Source organism: Babylonia areolata, chromosome 1, assembly GCF_041734735.1.
Source record: "Babylonia areolata isolate BAREFJ2019XMU chromosome 1, ASM4173473v1, whole genome shotgun sequence".
Taxonomy (NCBI): Eukaryota; Metazoa; Mollusca; class Gastropoda; order Neogastropoda; family Buccinidae; genus Babylonia; species Babylonia areolata.
This window is the reverse complement of record NC_134876.1, coordinates 12,427,820-12,453,646: the sequence shown is the minus strand read 5'-3', so window position 1 is coordinate 12,453,646 and position 25,827 is coordinate 12,427,820. Positions and strand designations below refer to the sequence as shown.

Below are 25,827 nucleotides of genomic sequence, written 5' to 3'. Positions count from 1 at the left end.
GAAGACACTCGCAGGTGTTAGTACAATAATATGATGTTTCAGTCTCTTTTTTTTCTTTTTTTTTTATCTGAATACTTTGAAATGAACAAACCAGAAAAAAATGAACTGAAAATATCATGCCTCTCCTTTTCACCACATGTATCTGTGATGGATAAAAGGTAATTAGGTATTAGAAAGAAAAAAAAAAAGACACAGAATCTGAAACCAAGATTTGATAATCAGGTTTATGCTGCACAGATAAAGAACGCATTGCGACACAGAACACCAACTGTAAGCAAAGTAAAATGTAACAACTACGCAGTAACTGTGTCCAGCATAAAACCAACTCGACAACCAGGTCCCCTCTAAAATGTCTGACCTAATGGATGCCATAAAAAAGGGACACTGGATAAAAGAATTCTTCATGATTATATAAGCACCACTTTATCTTGTTTACCAGTAAGCATACTTAAGAATCTGATTTCAAAACACACCTTTGAGCAATTAAAGCAATAACCGAAACATTTTTAACAAATAAACTATACCATGACTGCAGTGAGATTCATTTTGCTTACTGGAGGGTATTTAGGGTATGTGTTTTATACACAAATATTTTTCTTTTTTTGTGTGGTTGGTTTGAAAAGCACATTGGCAGGTTTGGTCGCTCCAAAACTAAGTTGTGTGCGCACTGAAGTCAAGTGCAGGGAAGTAAAAGCATTTTATTTCAAACATGAAATTTAAGCATAATTCTAAAAATTGGATTTACTGGGCTTTTAACTTTAGCCCACAACGTATCAAAAAAAATTTCTATCTCTATGCAACTTGAACAAGTGAGGTAATTTTCCAATTCTGATTTGGTCATGGGGCAGGATGCAAAAAAAAAAAAAAAAAAAAAAAAAAAAAAAAGGATCACTGACACATAACAACATAAACACATCTCTTGCAAATTATAGCATCTGAAAATGGTTATCTTACAAAGCATTTTACATCCTTTCCTCTTATCCCATAAAAAAATAAGAAATAATTTTATTTATAGTATTTTGCATAATAACATGGCATTCACAAATGCATGTAACTGTAGAGAAAAAAGGGGATGGGGTGGCAGGAAATCCATCACACAATGAATAATGGAAGAAGAAAAAAAGTACAACCAAAAACTGGCACAACTTCCTCAAATTCCTTCATCTGAACAAGTTGTGATGGCTTTCTGAATGAATACTACTACTCTACCTGCATATCAATGATTTCACACAAGCCATACAACCACATGATCCGCATCTGCCATGAATGCAGCTGTGACATACCATCTCTTCTGCCTTCACAAATGTTCCAAACCATTCACGTCATACTACTAATTCACACACTGCGCCAGACTGACAATTCTAATAATCCTACGCGCCCCCACATCCTTCCCCATTCTCTTTTCTCCCCTTCCCTCTCCCTCCATCCACTGTCTGCTGCTATGCTTGATCACTGGCAATCAGAAGGCGGTGTAGTTGGGGTTCTGCATGTTGCCCATGCTGCTGGCCATGTTGCTGTATCCACCGCCGTCCATAAAGCTGTTCATGCCTCCTGTAACAGGCACTTCACTGGGTCAGTTTCCATGCCCTGGCTGACAACACTTTGTATCATCCAATTTTGTGTGGGGGGTATTTTCCAGCAATACATGATACCACTCTCAAATGAGAAAAAGTGCAAGCCAATGTAAAGAGAGGCAGGCAAGCACGCACAAGACTGCAAAATACTCAGGACCCACCAATGGAGCTCTGGAACATGTTCATCATATTTGGTGCCTGCAGCCTGTATGCCACACAGATATAAGGATTTATCTGTATTCAAAACCAAATTCTGACACAAGGCTATCACAAGTGTTAAAAGAAGAAAAAACACTTTATAGAAGATAACTCTCTCCGGACGAAGGAATGCTCATGCATTCCTACACAAAATGTATTCGGATTCGGACGAAGGAATGGAATAACATTCTCCGAAAGTAAAATTCCATCATGCGCTGTACATGTGATTTTGTGATTAGCCAAGCAGAGTGCGCTATTCTGGGTCACTCCACAATCGAACAGTATGATTGGTCAGCCTGGGATGTGTGGCCTGTCTCGCACACACGCTGACAAAAGTCACTGACCGGTTGTCTGCTTGCGTGCCAGCCTGTTAGCAAAGCGGGCTCTTCTCAGAATGTTGTGAAGCGAACAAGGCAGTGACGGCAACGTTTTAGGGTTGCCGAAGTACTTGAAATGCTACAAACTGAAGTGTCGGACACTGAAGAGGTGGATGACGACGAAGAAGAAAGCGAATTTAATGCAGAAAGCGAGCATGGGTATGGTGATTTGGGGTGAAAAATTGGCAGTATTTTCTACATATGGCAAAACTGTAAAAATAAGATGAGAAATTTGATTTTTTTTTTATATGTAATAGCTCAACACGTAATAAACCAGTTCTGAAAGTTTCATTTTCTTACACAGTATTTTGTATTTTTTGTAATTTTTTTCCAAACCCTTACAAATGGGCCGTCTGTGGGGAAAAGCAAGGGAGAAAACTTGTCGTCCCGAGTGAGTTAATGCACACTGAAACATTACCTAATTATTGAAAACATTCACCTTTTAAAATAAATGTTTCAGAAATGTGTTCAAGACATGGCGAGCATGATAACGGTGTACATTAGTTCCCATTAACTGGCAAAGTGGGAATTGTTGCTGCACTGCACTTATATGGAAGTAAAAAATAATTATTTGTGCACTGCATTTCTTTTTCTGTTCCCCCAGCAGAAATATCAACAGATTCTTTTAAATCTTTTGCAAATTTTCTGATATAAGGTTTGTGCCAAACCATATCACCACAATTTTGGCATAATCTACAACAGTGTGTCACACCATTGCATGTCAGCCAGTGCTAAGCCTTGCAAAGTTGTGTGGCTACATAGCACTAAGTTACCTCAAACCCACATCTTGCTCCATCCAATCAGTCCATTTCAAACCTTTACGCGCTTGACACTTGTGTCTTTCTTATTTTCAATGGGCGGGCATGGATGATTCACCACTTCTATTTTTCAGTAACTAAACCAAGCAACAGATCCATTCTTAACTGGGCCAAAATCAAGAAAATGAATGTCAGTGTACAAAATTTGAGCCTTTTCCTTAATCTTCTTGTTCATTTGATGGACACTCCATTCAAAAATGCCTGTTTAAGAAAACTGGCTTTGCAAAGAGATTCATGACAGACTTGCAAAGGGATTCCCATACACACTACCATGTAAGGAATGGTGTCCAACAAGACTGCACTCACCTTGACTTCCACCGTAACTGCTGCCACCTCCCATGTTGCTGCCACCCATGCTGCCACCTCCCATGTTGCCGCCCCCCATGCCATAGCCACCCCCACCCATGTTGCTGCTGAACTGCTGGCCAGGTCCTGAACTGAAGCTGCTGCTGTTGTAACTGCCACCACCGCCACCACCTCCCATGCCAAAACCACTGCCAGTGTTGTTGCCGTAACCACCTCCAGAGCTGCCACTGAAGTTTCCACCTCCACCACCCCCCATATTGCTGGCTGGGAAGCCACCCCCCATGTCTCCAGCATAGCCACCACCACAGCCATCCAGACCACCACGTGTGTTGGGGGTGGAGTTGAGAAACAGTTCAATGTAACGATGCTCTGAAAGATTTTAAAGCAAATTCATCAGTCTTACCTGGGCCAGAAAACCACCTTATGTGACTAAGACTTGCATCACAGTGTTATCAATGTACTTGCCTGCCAGAATATTAGAACTAATAAAACTCCTATCAAGTTGGTTTCTTTACACAGCAATGGAAACAATGTTAAATCAAGAATGACAAAGAAGAAGTGAAAAACATCACAGTTAATGGAAACATGAACATGATGTTATGTATGACTATGAATGTGACTTCAATCAAACTTAAAAACATATAAGTGTGAATTCTACTATTCCAACATCAATTCCCAAATCTATTGAACAGTTATCCTGTTAACAGATTAATTTTTGTTTCCATTTTCAAATCATAGCAGAACAAACCTTTTTTCATAAAACATTTCAAAATCACTTCTCTTAACATATACATCAACCAGAGTGGCTAGACTCGCCTGTTTTACATAGAAACCAAACACGCATGTGGGTGTAATAAAATGTTGAGGTGGAATCTAACAACAAATAAGTAACCTGAATCCATGCTCCCCGAAATCAACCAGAAGGTTAATCCCAGCAATTAGGATGGCCAGGCCTTATGTGAGGGTCAAAGAATATATCTATTATAAACAAAAATTTAAAAAACCAACAATTTATGGGGTGAATATGACAAAAGGTGTAAACAGCTTTTCCTCTTTTTTTCTTTTGCTGATCTACCTATGTTGAATAATCTTGCCATTTATCTCAACTACTCTAGGATGATTTTTTCAGAGTCCAAGCCCTCAGATCACAAAGAAAGCACCAGTAACTTTAGGGAAGATCCTGCGCTGTGTAGTCACACTGGCGATGTGCAGCGCTGCTGTTTGATTCACCATACTGAGGACGTCACCAACTAAACCTTAAGACTGAAGATATCACCAACTAAACCTTTAGTAATGACAGCAATAGCTAAGCCATAGATCCAGAGAAAATTAGCAACCCTCTGGATCCACCCCCCCCCCGCCCCCCCTCCCAACATCAGTCTCGCAAGTCTGCCCGAAATGAAGACACTGACTGGAAAGAACCAAAAAACACTGGTGAATAAAATACAGATTCAATTCAATAAATAACAGAGTACAGTGTTCCATCCGCAAAATGTGTTACTGTGAGTACCAAGGATGACCACAAATAATGGGATGGATACATACGCATGTTTGCTCTGTGCTTCTTCATGGCTTCCATGGCCTCCTGGTGCGTGGCAAAGTCCACATTAGCTTCTCCAGTGCGACGACCATCTGGTCCATACTCAAAGTCAACCCTCACTGGCTGCAGGGGTGCAAAGAACTGGAAACAGAACATGACACTGGTAACAGCCACAGGAAAATTGTATTTATAAGACTCAGGAAACTGGAATTCTGTGTTAAGTATTCAGATGCAATAATAAAAAATCAAAACAGAAAATGCAAGACATTCCTACATTTATTCCTTTGTAATTCCCTATTCTCCCAGTATCATCATATAATACAGGTGTTTTTTTTAATATATATAATTCAGTCTGTAAGTACTACTTAACCCTACATTATTCACAAAGTCTTGAAAACTGAGCAACCACACTTAGATGTAGCTTACTCTTTTTAAATACAGTACAAATTCTGACATCACTTCTTGAACATATTTTTCTCATAATTATGTCTTTCCTATTTCACTAATGGAGAAAAATCATCAGAAAAACAAATCAAAGCTGTGTACAGAGTCAATTTTTGGTTTAAATATAAACTTCAAGAATTTCCCAAAGCTGGATGATATTCCACAGTAACAGGTCTATGAAAGAAGTATGAAATTACAAAGTTACTCAAGTGTCCATAATGACATACAATTCAACAAAAAGTCTGGAGATATCAAGACACAATGGCTGTCTGAATGACATTCTAAAATTCAAGCTTTTCTCAGGGTGTATCGGGGTGTACATGTATGTGCATACACTTACCAGAGAAATTTGTTACTATCATCTACATAGATACTAATAAGATCATCTCAGACAGTACAACAAATCCAACAGTTTTCTGTCTTATTCTGCCTCACAACAAAAGCAGAAGAAAGAGTGGGAATGATGACAGGAATTCACGATGACTGAACCACAAAGGTGGAGGGGAGAGAACATGAGGAACAAATGACGTGTTAATGTCAACACTCACATCAAAGACGTCCTGCTCTATGGCCAGGAAAGGCATGCCTCGCATGTGGACAGAGTGGCCCGTCTTGCTGACATACTGACTGCCAGGTGGCCCCCTGGGCCGGTCGTCCATCATCATGCCACCCTGCATCCGCCCACGGGGAGGTCGCATCCCTCCCCGTCCCCGACTGGCCATGAAGGACATGTTGCTGAACCCCATGCTGTAGTCATCAAACTCTTCCTCATAGAAACCTGTGCACAGTAAGAATCTTGTTCACATTTTCTGACCCAGTAAAAACCTGAGCACAGTAAGATTTAAGAATCATTTTCAAATTTCCTGACTCAGTAAAAACCTAAGCACAGTAAGATTTAAGAATCTTGTTCATATTTTCTGACTCAGTAGAAACCTGAGTACAGTAAGAATCTTGCTCATATTTTCAAACTCAGTTGTAGAAACTGGAGCACAGTAAGAATCTTGTTTACATTTTCTGACTTGGCAGAAACCTGAGCACATTAAGAATCTTCTTCACATTTTCTAACTCAGTAGTCAGCAGTAGAAACTTGAGCAGAGTAATATCTTGTTCAAATTCTCAAACTCATCAGGGATGGCCAATGTCAATTTGAACTGTAAATAACTTCTTAAGGGTGTCAAGACCTTTTTTTTTCATATAAAGCAGTCACTGCAAATTTTCATAGAATGACAGCCATAAGCCTGCTATTTTTAAAAACCGAAAGTAAAAATACTGATTTTCCTTCAATAAAACTGAAGAATTTTTGTAAGAGCACAAAGACATGAACACAATATTAACACCACAAAATCTCCACTAAACATGATCAATTTCTAAATATTTTTAAAGTACATCTTGAGTTACTCCAAATTTACTTCTGAACCAAATGTCTAAATTTCTTTGTTGGAGACCTGCCTCACTATTTCTGTTGGCCAAACTGCAGTCTGAGGTATGTTTCACAACTGCCAGCAAATCAAAAAGACAAAACAATGTAGCAAAACACTTGCTGAAAACACTGCAGAGACATCATAGAAAATTAAAAAAATAGAAAAAAAGCTATGGATCTCATAACAAACCTTTCAGGTTTCGACCGCCACGACCTCTTCCAGCAAATGGCCCTGGCCCCATTGGAGCACCCATATTGCCCATGCCCATACCCATGGGCATGTTCCCAAAGCGTTCGTTCCTGTCGTAAGGGCCCGGACGTCCCATTCCCATCCCCATGCCCATTGGAGGACGCATGCCTCCCTGGGTTCCAAACACTGCCTGGCACTCCCCCATGCTGCTCTTGAAGATCTCAATGTACCTGTTGTTAGGGAAGAGAACCCACAACCGTTCTTGATAATCATGACTGGCCTAACTTCCTGGGGCCTTGAAATCTTTCATCTTTTTCAAGTAACTAGTTCATAAAGTATGTGCAAAATAAATTCATAGACTTCAAACAAAAGTTAAACAATTTATAACCCCTCCACCCTTAACCTCCTATAAGATAATATCAGTAGAAAAGCATCAGGTGTACATGTGAAAGAAATATGTCTGTGTATGTGTATTTGTTGTGTGAATTATGATTCCGCTCATGCCCCCACCCACCCTTCTCACATCCCCCTATCAAAAACATAAAAAATAAAATAAAAAGGAGAGAAAATCAAACATAGACACACTACCAGTACCATGGAAAAAGCAGTTTTAAGTGCAGATGTGTGTGTGTGTGTGTTACCTTGTTATCCTTACAGATCATATGCCATTACCTTCAACTGTGTTCAAGCATTTTCACTACCAACATGTCCCATAAACTCATTAACTCAACCAAATTAATGACCAAAACATGAGAAACCAAAACTTATGTGCAGAGCCAGAAACGTAAACAGAAATTGTTGCATCGCCAGACAGGTATTTTAGGGATCAGCATAAGTTAGAATACAGCAAGTGCTTGTGGGTCTTTTACCCCTGCATATAATATACATAATCATTAATGCCTATCATAAAATCTTAGCATCAGGTACACATGATGAAAAAATCAGAAACTGAAAATATCAAGAATTTTCATGAACACACTATATTCTCACAAATATGATGCTTTTCTCTCCTTGGTGTGAACATGGCTACCATCCCCTGTGTTTTTTCTTGAAGGTCTAGTGGCACTGTTGTTTTGGGGTTTTTTTTTGTTTGTTTGTTTTGTTTTTGTTTTTTGCAGTTAACTTCACTCTGACACATTCACTTGTGGCAGCTAGTCATCTTTTCAGTTCAGCGTTGGCTCTTATGAAGCCCTTTATGGATTTATGTGCATGCGCAAACTGTTCAAGTAATAACTTCCCATCTGTCGTAAGGTTTGTCCACCTGAGAAAAGGTGTCCCCCTACCCCACACCTTTTTTTTTCTCTCTCTGCGGCCTTAATATCTGAAAAAGTCATCAATTTTTATGTTTTTTGGAAACAAACACAGCTTTTCCAGAATGGTAGGCATGTTTGTAAACATAATTATATGGATCACATTCAAGATCTATACATGGATATAAGACCAAAGATTAATAAAAGGATACACCCAAAATGCCCAAATGTATTCCAACTGTGATTTAGAAAACTGACAAAAAGAACATTCCTACAAATCCATGGCACATTTTCCTTTCTGAAGCAATGGTCAAAATTATCCAAAAATGTTCACAGATGTCATGTAATATTATTACATCTAAATACTGAGTACATGGGTCTGAAAACATCTCTAAATCACATGCTACATGTATTATCAACAAGATCTAAGTGTGTGTGTGTGTGTGTGTGTGTTTATGCGTGTGTGTGTGTGTGTGTGTGTGTGTGTGTACACAAAAGGTCTGAACAGACAAACTAAGCATGAACATGACTACAAAATGAAACACACACAAAGTATATTGTAGTAGGTGCTGCTCAGGTAAAATTCCCATCAATAAATCAAACACATCACCATATGTTTGTTTAGGTCTGGCACAGCTACTACTGGATCATAACCTCCTTCAATCCAACATATTTGACAAACAAAACATTGTATTCACTCACTGGAGCATACTGGAGTGTTCTTCAACACTTTCCTTGTGAGTTTATGTAAACAGAACTGTCCTCTTTTTGCCCCTCAAAGTTCAAAGATCACAAATTTGTAATCAAATCAATATTTCCCCATTGACCTCCACTTCAAGGATGCATCTTTGGGTGTTTTGCTCAAATTTCCTGACGGACACTGCAAGTAACTGTATCTCTTGGGCTTGGTTGGCACTGGGATATCATTATGAAAGGAAGCATAAAAATACAGCCTTGTGATGTAGTCCCCAGCCTAAAATGGACCTCCATAGCAGCATGAGCATCATCATCGTCATTCATCATAAAAAGATTAAAATTCAAAAAGTCCCAAAGTCTGTGACCTTTCATCCCCAATTCTCATGGTGACCTCATTTATTTCCAATTCCCTTCACTTCCATTCTTGGCGAAGTCCTGCCAAGGTCTTCAGTGTTGACTTCAGATTTGCTGGGGATTGTTGTCTGGGGGACAGGGTAGTGGTCTCACTCTGGCAAGGATGCTCACTAAGTCTGGCTCTACAACTGAGTGAACTGTAGTCAGTAGGGGACTTTGCAGGTGGTGTCCTTAGCATGTTGAATAAGAACAGGCACCACTGAACACCATGCAGCAAGTGACTCAGCAGCAGTGCGGGGTCTCTTCTAATCTGTGGCCTCCTGGCAATATATATATCAATAGTTCTTTGTGGCCTGCCTATGCTGGGACTGTGACAGACAAACCTGGGGATGGCCATGTACAGGGGACTTGAATGAGTGGAGTGGGAGTAATGCCACCAAAAACAGTGCAGATGATGGGGCACACACAAACACACAACATCCAACTGACCATGTTTAGTGTTTTTCCCAGTCCAACAATTCCCTTACACATCTCACTGCAATTTGATTTCTTACCAAATAAATGTATCATTTTGGATAGTGTGAAGATTTTCTTTTCCTGCCAAGAAGAATAGTGGACAGACAGAAGCCAAGCCAATGGATAACACATGAAAGATGATCAATAGGTTTATTAGTCAAGTTGGTAATTGATTTTGAAAGGGGGTGTGGGAGGGTATTCCATTACTTTCTTTTTTTAAGTAAAATCTAACAATATTCAATAAGTCAGAAGGATGGTGGAAGATCTAATGGCCCTCCTCCATTTAAATAGGTCTTTTATACATGGAATCTGAGTAAACTAACCATAGAGCATTCCATGTTTGCTCTGGCCAGGGAACTCCTGGCAAAAAGTCTGAGTTTGGAAGAAAATATGCCAATGAAATGAAGTGGTTCTAGGAAAGAATGCTTCTGAGTGACACACAGATGATGTAGGCATTGGACAGGAAATTTTCTCTGAGGCACTACTTTCACATGTGTGTACAGGTGTGGGGAGGGGGAGGGGGGTGCATGCGCCCATGTGTGTGTGAAAGAAAGAGAGAGAATGTGTTCCCTTGTTTTAGATCCAGCTTGCATGCACTACTGAATAAGCCTTCAGTATGTGTACAAAGAATGATACTGAATGGTTGATTCACTCCGGCTACCTTAAGAATGCATTTGATTTGAGAAGTACAGGTGATAACCAGTAAATCTGTAATTTTACCACTAATGAAAAATGCATAGGATAAAACTGAATGAATGACTTCCATTCACAGAAAACTTAAAAGAACTGACAGCCCCCCTTAGCAAGTGAGCACTGTCAAAGTACACATCACAGTAATCAGGCCATAGAAGTCTTTAGTCTTAAAACATGATCAAATCTGTATCAGCAGTTCTCAACCTAAAATGGATAACAGAAGGCTTGGATGAAACAGACTGACAGGAACCTTTGAAGCTTGAACACACAGAGACACAAATACATGCACACACACACACAAAGGAGCTAAATGCTGCTTCAGAGTCAAAGACATAAGAGTTAAAATCATGCACCCAGTAAACCTGCCAGACTAAATTAATTATGCCAATTTTACATCAACTACAACATGTCAGTAATAAACACTGCAAGGCAAAGTAATTATATTCTCATCACATACTCACCATATTTTTGCTTAAAAAAGGATATATGTTGTTTGCCCAAAAGGATCCCAAACTTTCATTACCATTCCAAAAACTTAAGTCATCACTAAACCCATGATTCATTATCAATCCCTTGTACTTTCATTTGGACCCAAGGCCCCACCATACACCCAACCACTGAGCCCAGACAAAAGGAAAAAAAAAAGGCAACAACTTAACAACAAATATAATGTGCCCCATCAGGCCCAGCCATCCCACCTGTGCCCTATGCGATCCTTGTGTTTACCCAGGGCCCTTTCTGCTATGTCCTGGGAAGCGAACTGTACAAAGGCCTCCCCCGTGCTGCGCCCCAGACGATCCTCAGGTAGCATAATCCCATTGGGAACAATCTCCAATCCTACTCCGCCCACCCAACAAAAACAAGAGCAAATTTAAGCACCCAGTCTGAGAAGGTAGGCACCCTGAAAACATCAACCACAATGAATACCAGTCCACAGTCCCAAACCCATGATTCCATTCATATAAAGATCATCAAACTGTCAACTGTTGATACCCAGACCCACCATTTCAATCAATGTACTGTTACAGAATCAATCCCAGTTCAACTACAAATTTAACCAAACAAAAGCACACCCACTGACTACACCTAAACATGTCCCAAATTATCAAATTACTTAAACTAAGCATGTTACTCTAAAGAATACCTAAAATATAATCCCAAATCACCTATCATATTAGCCCAATTGTTTTTGTTTGTTTTTTTAAATCACAACATTATCACAAACACAAAACATCACAACTTAACAGATATCAACTCAAATACCTAAAATACCAACACTTCAGACATAACTTGTTACACTTACATCTCTGGTTTTTACATATTAAACCGCCAACACCCTGAACATACATACACAGCTCTTCAAATTACATATCTTACATTACCATTACCTGACAAAATTTTACTTTTCAGTCCTCCCCTAAGCTACCACAACATATTCTTCTGCATTTGTGGGCTGCAACTCCCATGTTCACCTGAATATGTGAAAATGGGTTTCTACGTGTGCAACAATTTTTATCCCACCATGTTGGCAGCCATACTCTGTTTTCACTGGTTATGTTCTTCTATTACCTACTGAACACTGACGTGGATAACAGGATCTTTAATGTGCGTATTTGATCTTCTGCAAGCGTATACACACAAAGTGGGTTCAGGTACTAGCAGGTCTGCACATATAAAATGTTGAACTTGGAAATCGGAAATTCTCCACCCTTAACCCACCATGTGCACCATAACTGGGGATCGAGCACAAAAACTCAGGTGAGAACCCAGTGCTTAGAATTCAGCCACCTGCACCCGTCACATCATATGACCATATGAACACAATTACACATATCACCAAATTCCTCACACCACATTTATCCACATGCAATACAGACCTGCCAATCCCAAAGATTTGTTTCATCACTTTGTAAATTTTCAGAATTTTGACTAGATCAGATGTCTATGCATAGGCATGTACACATACATACTCTCTCCATGTGTATTTTCCATCATGCTTCACAAAACGTTCCTCATCCAACTCAGTCCTGTAACTATTATTCCAACATTCTGCTTTCAGTTCATAAAAGTAATACTGACAAACAGAAAAAAAATCTCAGTGAGACTGCAAAAAAGGGTGCTTTTTTATTTGTGTTTTGACCTGCGTGGGACTCACTGCAACAATAATGAAACAAAGAAAGGCAGGACTGATAGCATATAAAAACACTCCCATATATCCAAGACCACAAACACTCCAATTTCTACCCAGTACTGACATTCCAAATTGTCTCCTGTCCTAAGACAGTTATACTATTATTTGTAATGCTGTTTTTGTAATAAGTACACAATCCATTGAGCACCTCAAGTGCCCAGGATGGAAATTCCATCCCACTTCAGTGTGCAAAAAAGTGCCCGAGGACAAAATATCTATCCATGTCAATGAAGCAATTTTCCTAACCCAAAATCATTAAATTCATGTGAAATTTTTATCATTCAGTAGTGGGTTGATTTTCCTTTAAGAAAAGTGTAGGTTAAATATACTTTCTGTCGGTAGTTTACATGCGAGAATTTTCTATGATCACCCTCCATGTCTAAAAATTCCTTGAAAAATAGTTGTCACTGAGCACAAAATAGGTTTGGAACTAAAAGGGTGAAAACCAATACCACAAACTGCCATAAAATAAGCTAGCATCTGAGACAAACGCTTTCACAAACACTGCAAAACACAAGCTTTGGATTAACGAGACATACCAAACAAAGCACCTACTTCATTAACATGATCCAATCAGACAATACATAACATATAATCTAATTTGCCATAACTGCCAATATCATACACATAATTATCCACATAGGCCAAACTGACATGTGCTTAACCTGACATTCTTGTTAATAGGTGTACTCAATAACAGAATATCCTCATATTTCAGAAAATATGTTGTCTCCTAACTACCCAATAAAACAAAAATAATCTGCAGCCATCTGTTGCAAGAACTCTCAAATGCTGCTAATTCCTACTCAGAGTCCCCAAAACCAGCCCACATCAACAGTTTCACTTTTCCAGTTTTCAGATTTATGGAGGTGTCATAGCATCTGGACTGATGCATATACACATCTATGAAAAATGCAACATGCAAAAGGAGCTAGATATGGAAAGGAACAGTCTGACTCAATCAAGCAAAGGATTGAAGCCTTACATAACAGCCTAGGGCAGAAAAAAACTTAAGTACTTCAAAAGGGTGTGTAAGTCTTTCTCCAAGCAATCTTCTTCTTCAGCGTTCATGGGGTGCAACTTCCATGTTCACTCACGTCTGAGTGGGTTTTAACATGTATGACTGTTTTTACCTCCACATTTAGGCAGCCATACTCCATTTCCGGGGGGGTGCATGCCGGGTATGTTTTTGTTTCCGTAAACCACAAAACACTAGACATAGATTACAGGATCTTTGACGTGTGTATTTGATCTTCTGCATGTGTATACACACAATGGGTTTTCAAGCACTTGCAAGTCTTGCAGGTCTGCACACTTTTGACCTGGGGAGAAAAGTCTCCAACCTTAACCCAAAAGGTGCGCCAAAACCGAGGTTTTAACTCGACACTTGGGCAAAAATCCAGCACTCTAACCATTCAGCCACTGCATCCGTCTCTCCAAGTCTTCAAGCATGCATTCTGCCTGAAGGTTACCAAAGTGGCAGTCAGCCCTGTCCTCAGAGGACCTAATAGATGAGCCTTTCCCACCAACAACCACATAGAAAGTTTATATCCCAACACATACATCAGTATGAAGCAGCCATCAATGGCAGAGAAATAATTCCTTTTTTTCCCCTTTTTATTCCATTTCCACCTTTACTGCTTGATTTGGGCTGGATTAAAGGACTCCAGGATGGGAGTTGTCAAGTGAGAATTTAATGCATCATTCTCTGCTGGAGATATTTTTTTTCCATTCTTAAACTTATTCACTACACACACAAAAAGCAAACAACATTACTCATAAAATGACCAAACTTGCACATCCTATTTACACTCAGATTTCCCATCTCACTAGCAAGAATAACATTCTGCAACATTGTAATTAATTCCAAATACACCACATAATCATTACAAGACAAATATGAACACACAAAGTAAAGCTATTAGACTTTTAACATCCCAAACATTTATCTGCACCAAACACACACCCTAATCATCTTCATTTACATGAAGTTACAAGCTCATTTTTGCAACAAATGCTTTAAAACTGACAGTGGATACTAACCATCTTATCCAAATGCATCGTAATCCCAATTCCCCTACAATTATTGAATCAAAACATATATACCATTTTAATACCAGGTACAATGTCAAATTTCGATTAAGTGCACTTTACATCCCCAAAACACACACACACACACATTTCACAATAACCTGACATCCCATACACACCACAGTAACCAAATATCAAACATCGTATGTTGACAAATATCTGTAAGCAATCACTTTAAACACAAACATACAAACTATCAAACATACAGGTTAACAATTAAACCATAACACCAGTCCCTCTCACCCCCAACCCTTCTTGTGCAATCACCACATCCCACACACAAAAAAAGAACTGCATTAACCCATCATATTACTAACTGCCAAAATTAACAGTCACATTAACCCTAACACTGATTTCCCCGATTTCTACACAGAATATAAGCAGTAACAATTTTGCCTACAAGGGCAGAGAGCAACATCTAATTTCCCAAATCCTGACAAGTATTATTCGCCTGTTTTAATTACACATCATTTTAAGAAACCTATCTTTTCACAGATGCATCTGTATATAACTGTGAATATCTACAGATATGGAAACAAAAGTTTTATATTTAAATACAAATATGAACATTTAGCTTCTTAAAAGTTGTGCTTTTTCTTTTTATACACAGGAACTTGTGTCATTTATGCAATTCTTCATCCACCTCACTTCTCTCTTTTTTTTCCTTTTTAGTTTTATAAAAGTTGGAATTTGATTTGGAGTTTGCTAAAAGAAAGTGCCAAAAGCTTACCCTTTTCCTTCCACATGTATATAATATTCTATCAAATATTTACAACTAGATTTTTTTTGATTTTTTTTTTTAAACAAAATAAATGTGATTTTAAAGTAATCTGCATGTGTTCCCAACCACACCTGTGAAAAACTGTGCGATCTCCTCCTTGGAACAACCAAAGGGCACTCCCCGCAGTTTGACCACAGCATCGGCCAGGTTATTGGTCTCAATCCCTGATCTCTTCACAACCCAGTCCATCTCACCCTTCTTTGAGCGAAACACTGAAAGCACAAAAAACCAATACTATTTCATCAAAATTGTACTTGTAATTATTTCAGTATCTTCATAAACCAGTTCAAAATCTTCATGTATCTTATTTTAATATCTTCATAAAGTTCAAAATCGCCATGTATCTTATCTTCATGTATCTTATTTCAATATCTTCACAAACCAGTTCAAAATCTTCATGTATCTTATTTCAATATCTTCATAAACCAATTCATAATCTTCATGTATCTAAAGTCAGCTAACAGGGTTGGGGTAGTGTTAAAGTTGATGCTAATGACAATACCAGATTTTAGCTTAATTATTACACAAAGAAATGCAGAAATAAACAATAACATATATCAATAAAATATAATGTACTTGTTTATGAGGCAGCTTAATTTTTTTCTTGATCCTTTTTTCAACTCGGGACATTGCATTCAACTGACAGTTTTTGTTACAAAGATCATGAAATCAACAAAATGGCACACATGTAAGAACAGGTGAGATATGGCCTTCATAACTCACATGTAATGCCCACTTCATCCATGACAGGAAATAAACTAATAGCAATAGGGCAAAAAGTAAGGGAGGGTACTTAACACAATTCCTTTTTACAATACCTCATTTTAAGTTGCACACTGTGACCTTGATTTTGTTCCTTCAATCTGAACTTTCAATTAGTCTATATCCAACCTAATGTCTAACTGGGCTGTCTGCTTGGACCAAGCCGAGTCGCCTGTGACTGTAGAGACCGATGCGAGAGAGAGTCTCTGTTGCAGCGATCATATGTGTAAGCTGATGCTGGTCTGTCAGCTGCCGTCCCTTTTCTGTGAGCTCGCTTTTCTGCTGCAGCAGCTGACAGTTTGTCCTCACCAATCCGTAGCTGATTCTTGAGAGTGCTTCTCCATCTGTTGCGGTCATCTGCAAGCCCTCCCATGACTCAGTGTTGATCTCAAGTGCCTTCATGTCACGTTTGCAAACGTCTTTGTATCTCAGCTGTGGGTGGTCGATGCTTCTCTGCCCCGTGGCGAGCTCTCCATAAAGGATGTCTTTTGGGATGCGACCATCTTGCATGTGGTGAACGTGGCCCAGCCAGTGCAGCCCACGCTGTCTCAGCATGGTATACATGGTCCAGCATGGTATACATGGTCGGGAGGCCAGCGCGAGTCAGGACTTCAGTGTTTGTCACCTTGTCTTGCCAGGAGATGCCGAGTATGTGCCATAGGCTTCTCAGGTGGAAGGTATTGAGCCTTTTCTCCTGACAAGCATGTGTGGTCCACGCCTCACTGCCATACAGCAAGGTGCTGAGGACGCAGGCGTTGTATGCAGCCATCCTTGTCTTCGTGGTCAGCTTGGGATTTGTCCACACTCTTTGCGTGAGGCGGGCTAGCGTTGTGGCTGCCTTCCCGATCCTCTTGTCGATCTCGGTGTCAAGGGAGAGGTTGTCGGTGATTGTGGACCCAAGGTAAGTTAACTGATGGATGGCTTCAAGCTCGTAGTCATCAATGGTGATGGCTGGTGGAGATGGTGTGTCTTGGCCTAGGACATTTGTCTTCTTGAGACTGATGGTCAGACTGAAATCTTTGTAGGCCTGGGAGAAGCGGTCCATTAGTGACTGCAAGTCCCGCTGGGTGTGGGTCACAACTGCGGCATCGTCAGCAAAGAGCATGTCTCTGATGAGGGCTTCATGGACTTTTGTCCTTGCTCTGAGGTTGGCGAGATTGAAGAGCCTGCCATCTGATCTGGTCCACAGGTAGATCCCTTCTTGCGCTGTGCTGAACGCATGTCTCAGGAGAAGGGCAAAGAAGATTCCAAATAGGGTGGGGGCGAGGACACAGCCTTGTTTGACACCGCTGCGTACGTCGAAGGGCTTGGAGAGGTTACCATTAAACTGCACCGTCCCTTTCATGTTGGAATGGAAGAACTCAATCAAGCTGTGCAGTTTGGGGGGCAGCCAATCTTTCGAAGAGACCTGAAAAGGCCGTCTCTGCTGACTAGGTCAAAGGCCTTGGTGAGGTCAATGAATGTGACATACAGGGGCATCCTCTGCTCTCTGCACTTCTCTTGGATTTGGCGAAGGGAGAAGATCATGTCTACAGTGGATCTCTCTGCTCGAAAACCACACTGCGATTCCGGGTAAACGCGTTCAGGCCAGTTTCTGCAGGCGAATTAGGAGGACCCAAGCGTAGACTTTGCCTACAATGCTGAGAAGTGAGATGCCTCTGTAGTTGTTGCAGTCGCTCCTTTCACCCTTGTTTTTGTAGAGGGTGATATCTTGGTGTCTCTCATGTCCTACGGTACAGCTCCCTCATTCCAGCACTGACAGAGGACTGTGTGCAGAGGATGCAGAAGAGTAGTCTTGCAGTGTTTAAATAATAAAGTTTAATGAGGTCTGGGGGAATTCCGTCGCTGCCAGGTGCCTTGCCTGATGTCAGGCTGTTAATGGCCTTGCTGAGTTCGTCCTCAGTTGGTTCTGCATCAAGTTCTTCCATGACCGGCATGCACTTGATGGCATCGAGGGCTGAGTTGGACACCATGTTTTCTGTGGAGTAGAGGTCGGAGTAGTGTTCTGCCCATCTCTCCATCTGCTGGCTAGGATCGTTGATTACTTCCCCAGTGGAGGATTTGAGGGGGGCAGTCTTGCTCTGTGTTGGTCCCAGTGCCTTCTTGATACCATCATACATCCCTCGGATGTTGCCTCTATCAGCAGCATTCTGTATCTCTTCACTGAGCTCTGTCAAGTACTCATTTGCACATCGCCTGGCATTAAACTGAACCTTACTCCTGGCGGCCCTGAGGATTTGCAGGTTCTTCTCACTGGGTGACCGTTTGTACTCAGTGAGTGCAGCGCACTTGGCCTCAATATTGGGAGCCATCTCTGATGATTTGGCCTCAAACCAGTCGTGGGACTTCGCGGTTTTCTTCCCAAAGGTGGCTATAGCAATGCGGTGCATGGTGTCTCGTAGTGTTTCCCATCTTTCTGTGGCAGAGTCTCTGGGCTGCAATGCATCGAATTCTCTCTCAAAGGCCTCTGCGAACTGTTCTACAAGGTCTGGCTGAGACATCTTGCTGACGACAATGCGAGAGTTCCCTTGTTTCTTTGTGCAGTGGAACTTCTTTGGTTGCAGTCTGATCTTGCAGTATACCAGAGAGTGGTCTGTGTCGCAGTCTGTGCTGTGGTAAGAGCGAGTGTGGAGAAGGTTTTTGATGGCAGCTCGTCTTACAAGGATCAGATCCAGTTGGTGCCAATGTTCTGAGCGTGGGTGCCTCCAGGAGACTTTGTGCTGGGGGTTCGTCTTGAAGGAGATGGCGATGCACAGTTCATGGCAGGTACAAAACTCAAGAAGTCGCTGTCCATTTTCATTCATTTTCCCCACTCCAAAGGAACCGAGACAGGAGGGCCACAAATCGTTGTCTGCGCCCACTCTGGCATTAAGTCGCCCAGGAGAACAAGTTGTTCTGTCCTGGGGATGTTCCTTATGGTTGATGCCAGATTTTCATAGAACTCATCCTTGGCATCTTGAGAGGCGGACAGTGTTGGAGCATATGCGCTGACGAGAGTGACATAGCCTTCGGAGGTGTTGAGGCGGAGAGTCAATAGTCGTTCTGAACCGCCGCTGCCTGGTTCGATCATGTTCAGCAGGCTGTTCCTGACTGCAAAGCCTACTCCATACTCTCTTGGGGCATCAGAGCTCTTTCCCTGCCAGAAGAAGGTGTAGTCCCTCTCCTTTAGTGTTCCCGAGTCAGCCAGCCATGCTTCCTGCAGAGTGGCAATGTCCACATTCAGTCACTTCAGCTCGCTGTTTATGACGGCTGTCTTTCTGGTGTCGCTGATGTCTTGCAGATCTTGGGAGAGCCCAGGCATCATCGTCCGGACATTCCAACAGGCCAGTTTCATTGTTGATCTGTTTCTTGAAGTTTTCTTTTTGCCTGGTGCGGAAATTAACGACCTGCTTGTCGGATATTCTCCTAATCTTCATACACCCATAGAAGAAGGCAGGTGATCACGGGACAGCACCTAACTGACTGAGGGCTGCCCAGCTTGGGCGGGCGGTAGCTGTCCAGTGGGACATGAGGGTCCCTCCCACCGTCAGAAGCAACCCCCAATTGAGTGCTAACTTATAACCAGTAACTGTTGCTTCACATGTTGTTCCGACGCTAGTGCTAGTAGCGAAGCTGGAGTGTCCTCTCCAGGTTTTAGGTGCAAGGTGTTTGTGGATGGATGGACGGATATAAGCCTAGGCAATGTAATATGGAAGACAGGCTGTTGCCCATGCAGCTTGTCCCCCCTCTCCACCTCGCTGACAGATCCAAAGGAACGGCAAGGTTGTTACGTTTTGGTGCCAACGCGGCCGCAGGAGCTGCCGGAAAAAGACAGTTTGCCATCCAACCGCCTCAGGGGCCCCACACCGGATTTTCTGTCAGGGTTTACTCCCTTAGCTAGGTGGCTGCAGGTAGCTCTCCAGAGCTGGCGCCCTTTGATTGGTCATTTAATTCCACCAGAGTGTCTAGCCACCCTCCTCACCATCCTCCTGAGAGGACTGGTGGGGGTGCTGGTTTAGTCACCAGCAATTCGACCCTGTGACAGGTAGTACTGGGATCCAGGTTACCAGTAGCACATATATCTATCTGACCTGGTCTTATAGTTATATGGTGGCCATAACTATCACTGTACTAGGACTGATAAAAATTAAAAGGAAACATTAACTAAATCAAATATTTCTACTTTCATCCCCATTGTTCTGTCACCTTCAACACTCATCCCTAACCCTCACTTAGTAGGGCTTTTGCTCCCTTTGTAATATTTTTGTTCTCATTGTAACCAATCACTGTACTGAGTTTGACTGTGGGGACTGGAATAATATTCACCTTTTACCCATCAGGTGCTATCAAAATTCAAATTCAAACCAAGGATTCTGCTGTGGAAGTCCAACAAGGCAACATGTTTTAGTATCAAAATATGGCTAGTAATGATACGGGTATTAATCACTTTTTAAAGAATGAAGACTGGAAATGTCAGTAAAACTAAAAGAGTTATGATTAAAACAAGGCTCATTGAAAAAAATAATCAAACTGCCACTAACTGAATATTAAGGGACTTTTTCTGTTTTATCAAAACCTTCACACTGATGTCATTAACTGCAGGATTTTTGACTGATACATATATACATATTGTAAAATTTGGATAGCATTATCAACCTTGTGTGTCTTTTCACAATATTTAAAATACTTCTTCTACCATACTGAATTCTAAATTCATAGTATTCTTTCTGCTTAATTCACACATCATACAATTCTTTAAGACTGATTAAATAAGACTGAATTTTTTTTAACCCAAGTTGTATTCAGGTCATAAAGCACCAGGTTTGTTCTTTCTTCTTTTTCTTTCTTTCCTTAAATTCATTTTTGTTTTGTTGTTTTTTGTTTTTTTGCTGTTGTTGATTTTTCTGTTACCTTTTCTGGTTTCTGTACCATTACATCTTTTTACTTAAATAAACACAAATGCATGCAAACACAAATAAAACACAAAAAGAGTGGGACCTGCTGACCTTCAATGTATCTTGACCCAAGATGGTCCTTGTTTTTCTTGAGAGCCATTTGAACATCATCTTCAGAGGCAAATTCAACAAAGGCTTCCCCACTGGGCCGCCCATCCCTAGACAGGGTAAGGTGTACCCCATCCTGCCCTCTGTTTATCCGACAACCTGTAAAGGATGTCATGCACAATGAAAAATATTCTGGATAGAATCACAATCAATACACGACAAAATGAGGATTCACACACACAACTCAGAAATATTCAGGATGATAAAGTAAAAAACAGGAAAATAATTCATCTGTGCTGGTAAAAAACATTAAACCATTACCATGCTATCAACATGATATTCATAATCCAGATGGGTTATACTGTTACTTATGCACGTCAGCTCTGTGGATTTTTTTGACAAAAATGTTTAATCTTTTTTTTTATTACAGAAATAACAAAGTGTTTTGCATATGATAGGAGTAGTTTGTATAATACTCCATGTTTGGTGATACACATACTTACCATGTCAAACTCAAATGCATCAGTTTGACATGGTAAGTACATGTATCACCAAACATGGGAGTATAATTACAGAAATAATAAACAGTGTTTTGCATATTATGATTAGAATATTACCGTTTCATGCAAATATCATATTCAACTGTGTATGCAAACACTGATACAAACTTTATAAGTGTGCATATATTTGTGTGTGTGTGTGTGTGTGTACGTATTTCTGTATTATGTAAAATAACGTAATACAATGAATGATAATATCATAATGTGATGTGATAAGAAACAATATGATGTAATAAGCTATCAGTATTACATGAGAAAATGAAGACTGCATGTATCTGTGTGTATGTGTTGTCTATCTTTCCATGCATGTAAATTCTTGGACATTGAAATATTGAAATGATACATGCAACAGATACAGAGATGTCAACCCCTGTCAAGAGTTTGTTGAAACAATCAAGAAATTTGGATGGAATATTCTGATTTTGGTAGGAACACATGGACTCCGAGCCACATCAGCAAATGTACATTTTATCTACAAGGCATACAAACACTTGGGCCTACATGCAACACGGTGTAAATGCTTATCGGAGGCTGTTTTTTTTTTATTGTTAATGTTAATTGTTTATATTGAACTCGCACTCAGTACAAGAAGCATGTGAGTTCCCCCAAAAGGAGTGATTATCTCAGGTATTTTTCGGTGTATGTTTGGTGAAACTTCTGTTCCTGTCACTGCTTCTTTATAGCTGACACATCTGTGGCAATATATCACTTCCCTGGTCTTTGTTCGTCTTGTTTTTCACAACTGGAATCCATGGCTGACTTTCTGTTTCGAGCCACTTGTTCCTTCCTGGCATTCCATATCTTAATCCATTGGGCACAGACACTGACCGAGACTGCCCTGGTCTCATGATCGATAGATCTAGACTGACTGGGTAATATTATGACAGGAAAGCATGTGATCATGCTATGTAGTTGAAAATGAACTCGTCTGAACAATTCAGACATTGGCATAACATCTAAATAAACTGATTGAGTGTAACAAAATACGACGAAATCGTAACAGTTGGCATCTCTGCAGATAGTTTGAATGAACCTTGTAAGATTCACATGTGCTTTCCATGCATGTAATCCTTGGCTTTAATAACAATATTCATACTGAAATGAAACACTCAACTGATACTGATAGTTTAAATGAACCTTGTTTGACTCATATAATATGGTTGTTATTTTCATTTGGCATGTGAATGTGTAACAACAGTAGAAATAAAAATTGTTTATTGAATTTTAAAAAAATAAATAAATAAACAATAAATAATGGATATATGTATATTAAAAACGGGATCCTCCTCATATAAATGTCAAGTATATCATGTTTTACCTTCAAAAAACTTGACAACATCTTCAGGGGTTGCTGTCCATGGCAGACCTCTGCAGCGAACCACAAACCCTTCTTCACCCATGTTTCTGTTGATAGGAAAACTAACTGCCTGTCTGAAAAAAAAAATGTAAACAGTGTATCAAAACAAACTGCAAGTCATCTTTTGAAAAAAAAATTATTGAATCTTTACCTTATACCATGAGATGAGATTGCTAGTAAAGTTTACGCTTTGGAAAATAATTCTAAACACAAGACTGAAACTTGCGTATTCTTAAAGATTACTGGTAACTCCTCAGAACAAAAGGATTGGGCGTTTTGTTTTTTCTCTTAAGGATCAAGTTTGCCTACTGACTCTCCAACAAATCAATAACATGAAAACCATGTTTTTAAACAGAACACCTGACTAAAATGAATTATTAGCAAAAAGTCACACATTCATTTATCAATACATTTCCCGATGATTAGTGCCTTTTGACAATATCAGATGGTCAAGATTAAAACCTAAAAATAGAGACGGTCGTACTGTATCAATGTATCCTACAAACAGTAGCTTCTGCATTCTTTATATTTGGCATTCACATGTCCTTACAAAGTGTGTGCTGAAGTGTATTTGTTATGTGTGCAGGTGTGTGTGTGTGTGAATGTATGTGTGTACATGCTGAGGGAAACTGACAGATCCATGCAAAATTTGTGTACCGGTACATAATGAGTGTGTGGAAATTGTGCATGCCTTATATGGCAGACAAAAAAACGATGCTGTGTATCTGTGCATATGAGAGGCGAAGGTTGTAGAGAAATAAGACATGGTCAACTAAGTCAAAAACAGAAATGAGCCCAGACTGAGACTTGTTTCACTATCAGTACTCCTGCTGATCATTTCCTGTTTCTTAACAAGCAGTTATGTTTTGACATTTAGGGTTACACTTGGCTTTCCGTCCGAAACTTATTCTTTTATAATTGAACTGTTTCAAGCTTTTGCTCTGCAAGTTCTTGCAGCAGACCAATACAATAAATACAGCAGTGTCACAAATATTATATATGTTGCTTGTCAATAGGATGGATGTGAATCAATATAGGTGCTTGTCAATAGGATGGATGTGAATCAATATACTGAGTACCCAGAGACCAATTTCAACTTTTTTCATGAAGTTATATTTTGCTTTTTATCTTTTGGAGGGATACAAAAAGATCTCAAAAACAAACTGAAAGGTTTGAATTACAAGCCTCAAGTGACAAAGTCAATGCAAGTTTGTTTTGTTTTTGTTTTTTGTTTTCAGGACCAGTTAAAATCCATGCCAGAGTAAATTGTTATTATTGAGTAATTATCAAGTTGCTCCTGCTACTAACTGGGAATGGGGGAGACAATGCTACAATGCAATTTAAGCAGACTAATCCCAATCATAAAAAAATACCTGTGCATGTATTGATACATCATCTTCCCATCTTTATGGGTCATCTTCAAAGGCATATTTGCTCAAATGCCATTGTGCATGAAGGATCCTTAAATTAAATCTCTTCTGGGAATGCATGATGCAGATCTATTGTACTGATTTTTGTAGCCCACATCAGTACACTTTACCTGTATTATATAATTTTATATAATATAAATAAATATATATATATATAATAAAAAGTTGTCCATCTGTGTGTATAAAGAAATCAAAGAAATAAAATATGACACCAGATAACCATACAATCTGTATGGGCCTTTAAAATGCGTGTCAGTGTTACCAGGTAATCATGTAAACAACTGATGTGCAGTTTGGCACACAACTTTGAAATTTCTCAAATTTGGACATGGGGACACAAAATATTGGCCACCCAGAGTAACTCAACAGAATGTTCTAAACCAAAAGTCAGATTTATGTTATAAAATGTTTTTTCTGCACTCTTAGTCTGACCCTCAACTCCCACAAATTTGTAATCAGTCAAGTAACTTGTTTAGGGAACAAAAATAGAAACAATGCAAATCAACCCTGAACCATTTCACTTAATTAACCATGGTGAGACCAATCAACAGAATGGGTTACCATAATTATTTCCCACAAAACGGCACTGAACTGGGGGATGGTTTCCAAGCCCAGTTTGGCAGCAGTTCTCAAAAATATAATATACATATTTTTCACCAAAATATTTTTATGAATACTGAAAATTTATTGACTGTTCATTGTAAGCCAAAAAGGTCAAAGAATTGGGCTAGGTCAGTGGAGACAGGAACGTGGAGACACATCCATACATTCAATCAATCAAAGCAATGTGTTTGCTTCCGTCTCAAATCACACAATGAAAACATGCTCATGCCGAGGCATGAGCGGCGTTAAGCCTTTGGCATTCAAAGACACATAATTCGATAATTTAAACTCCTGCTCAGTACTCAGTATATTGCATCAAATTTAGGACTCGATGATGGCATAAACTGGGCAAGCAAATAATTCGTTATGTCGTATATGTCTCATCAAACTATATGAAGTACGTGATTCTGTACCTGTTCTAAACCCCCAGCTCAAAAAAAGGAAGTGGACAAGCGGCGCATTTCACCATATGGAACTCTGGGAAAGTTGTGTCACGAACGACAACTTTGTGTCATTGTTTTCCTCCTAATGACAAAGAAATGTCTGTAATGTCGTGGTCTCACACACATAATATACCAAATTAAACCATCGACTCCCCGCATTTATAATTAAAACTTCACCCACCCACACAAACGCATGACAAAGAATTACCGTTAAGTTTAAACACGTCTGTCAAAAAGAATTTATTAAGAAC

The 25,827-nt window shown here is 39.9% G+C and overlaps 1 protein-coding gene across 1 annotated transcript; it reads right to left on the bottom strand.

Moving 5' to 3' along the window:
* Window positions 1-512: 512 nt before the first annotated feature.
* Window positions 513-25,600, bottom strand: LOC143279704 (heterogeneous nuclear ribonucleoprotein F-like). Its single transcript, XM_076583812.1, has 10 exons — window positions 25,547-25,600; window positions 23,062-23,174; window positions 21,187-21,342; window positions 15,511-15,651; window positions 11,075-11,213; window positions 6,868-7,097; window positions 5,806-6,035; window positions 4,819-4,954; window positions 3,274-3,642; window positions 513-1,551 (listed from the first exon to the last, which is right to left on the bottom strand). The coding sequence occupies exons 2-10, from the start codon at window positions 23,141-23,143 to the stop codon at window positions 1,460-1,462; spliced, it is 1,575 nt and encodes a 524-aa protein (XP_076439927.1). The 5' UTR covers window positions 23,144-23,174; window positions 25,547-25,600; the 3' UTR covers window positions 513-1,459.
* Between the last annotated feature and the right edge of the window lie 227 nt (window positions 25,601-25,827).

Bases quoted from the DNA above. Each gene is read 5' to 3' on its own strand.
- LOC143279704 (XM_076583812.1), bottom strand. From the start codon at position 23,143: ATGGGTGAAGAAGGGTTTGTGGTTCGCTGCAGAGGTCTGCCATGGACA. The intron at 4,955-5,805 runs GTGAGTGTTGAC...TTCTGTTTCCAG, and splicing joins TAGAGCAGGACGTCTTTGAT to TTCTTTGCACCCCTGCAGCC. The intron at 1,552-3,273 runs GTGAGTGCAGTC...TGCCTGTTACAG, and splicing joins CAGTTACGGTGGAAGTCAAG to GAGGCATGAACAGCTTTATG.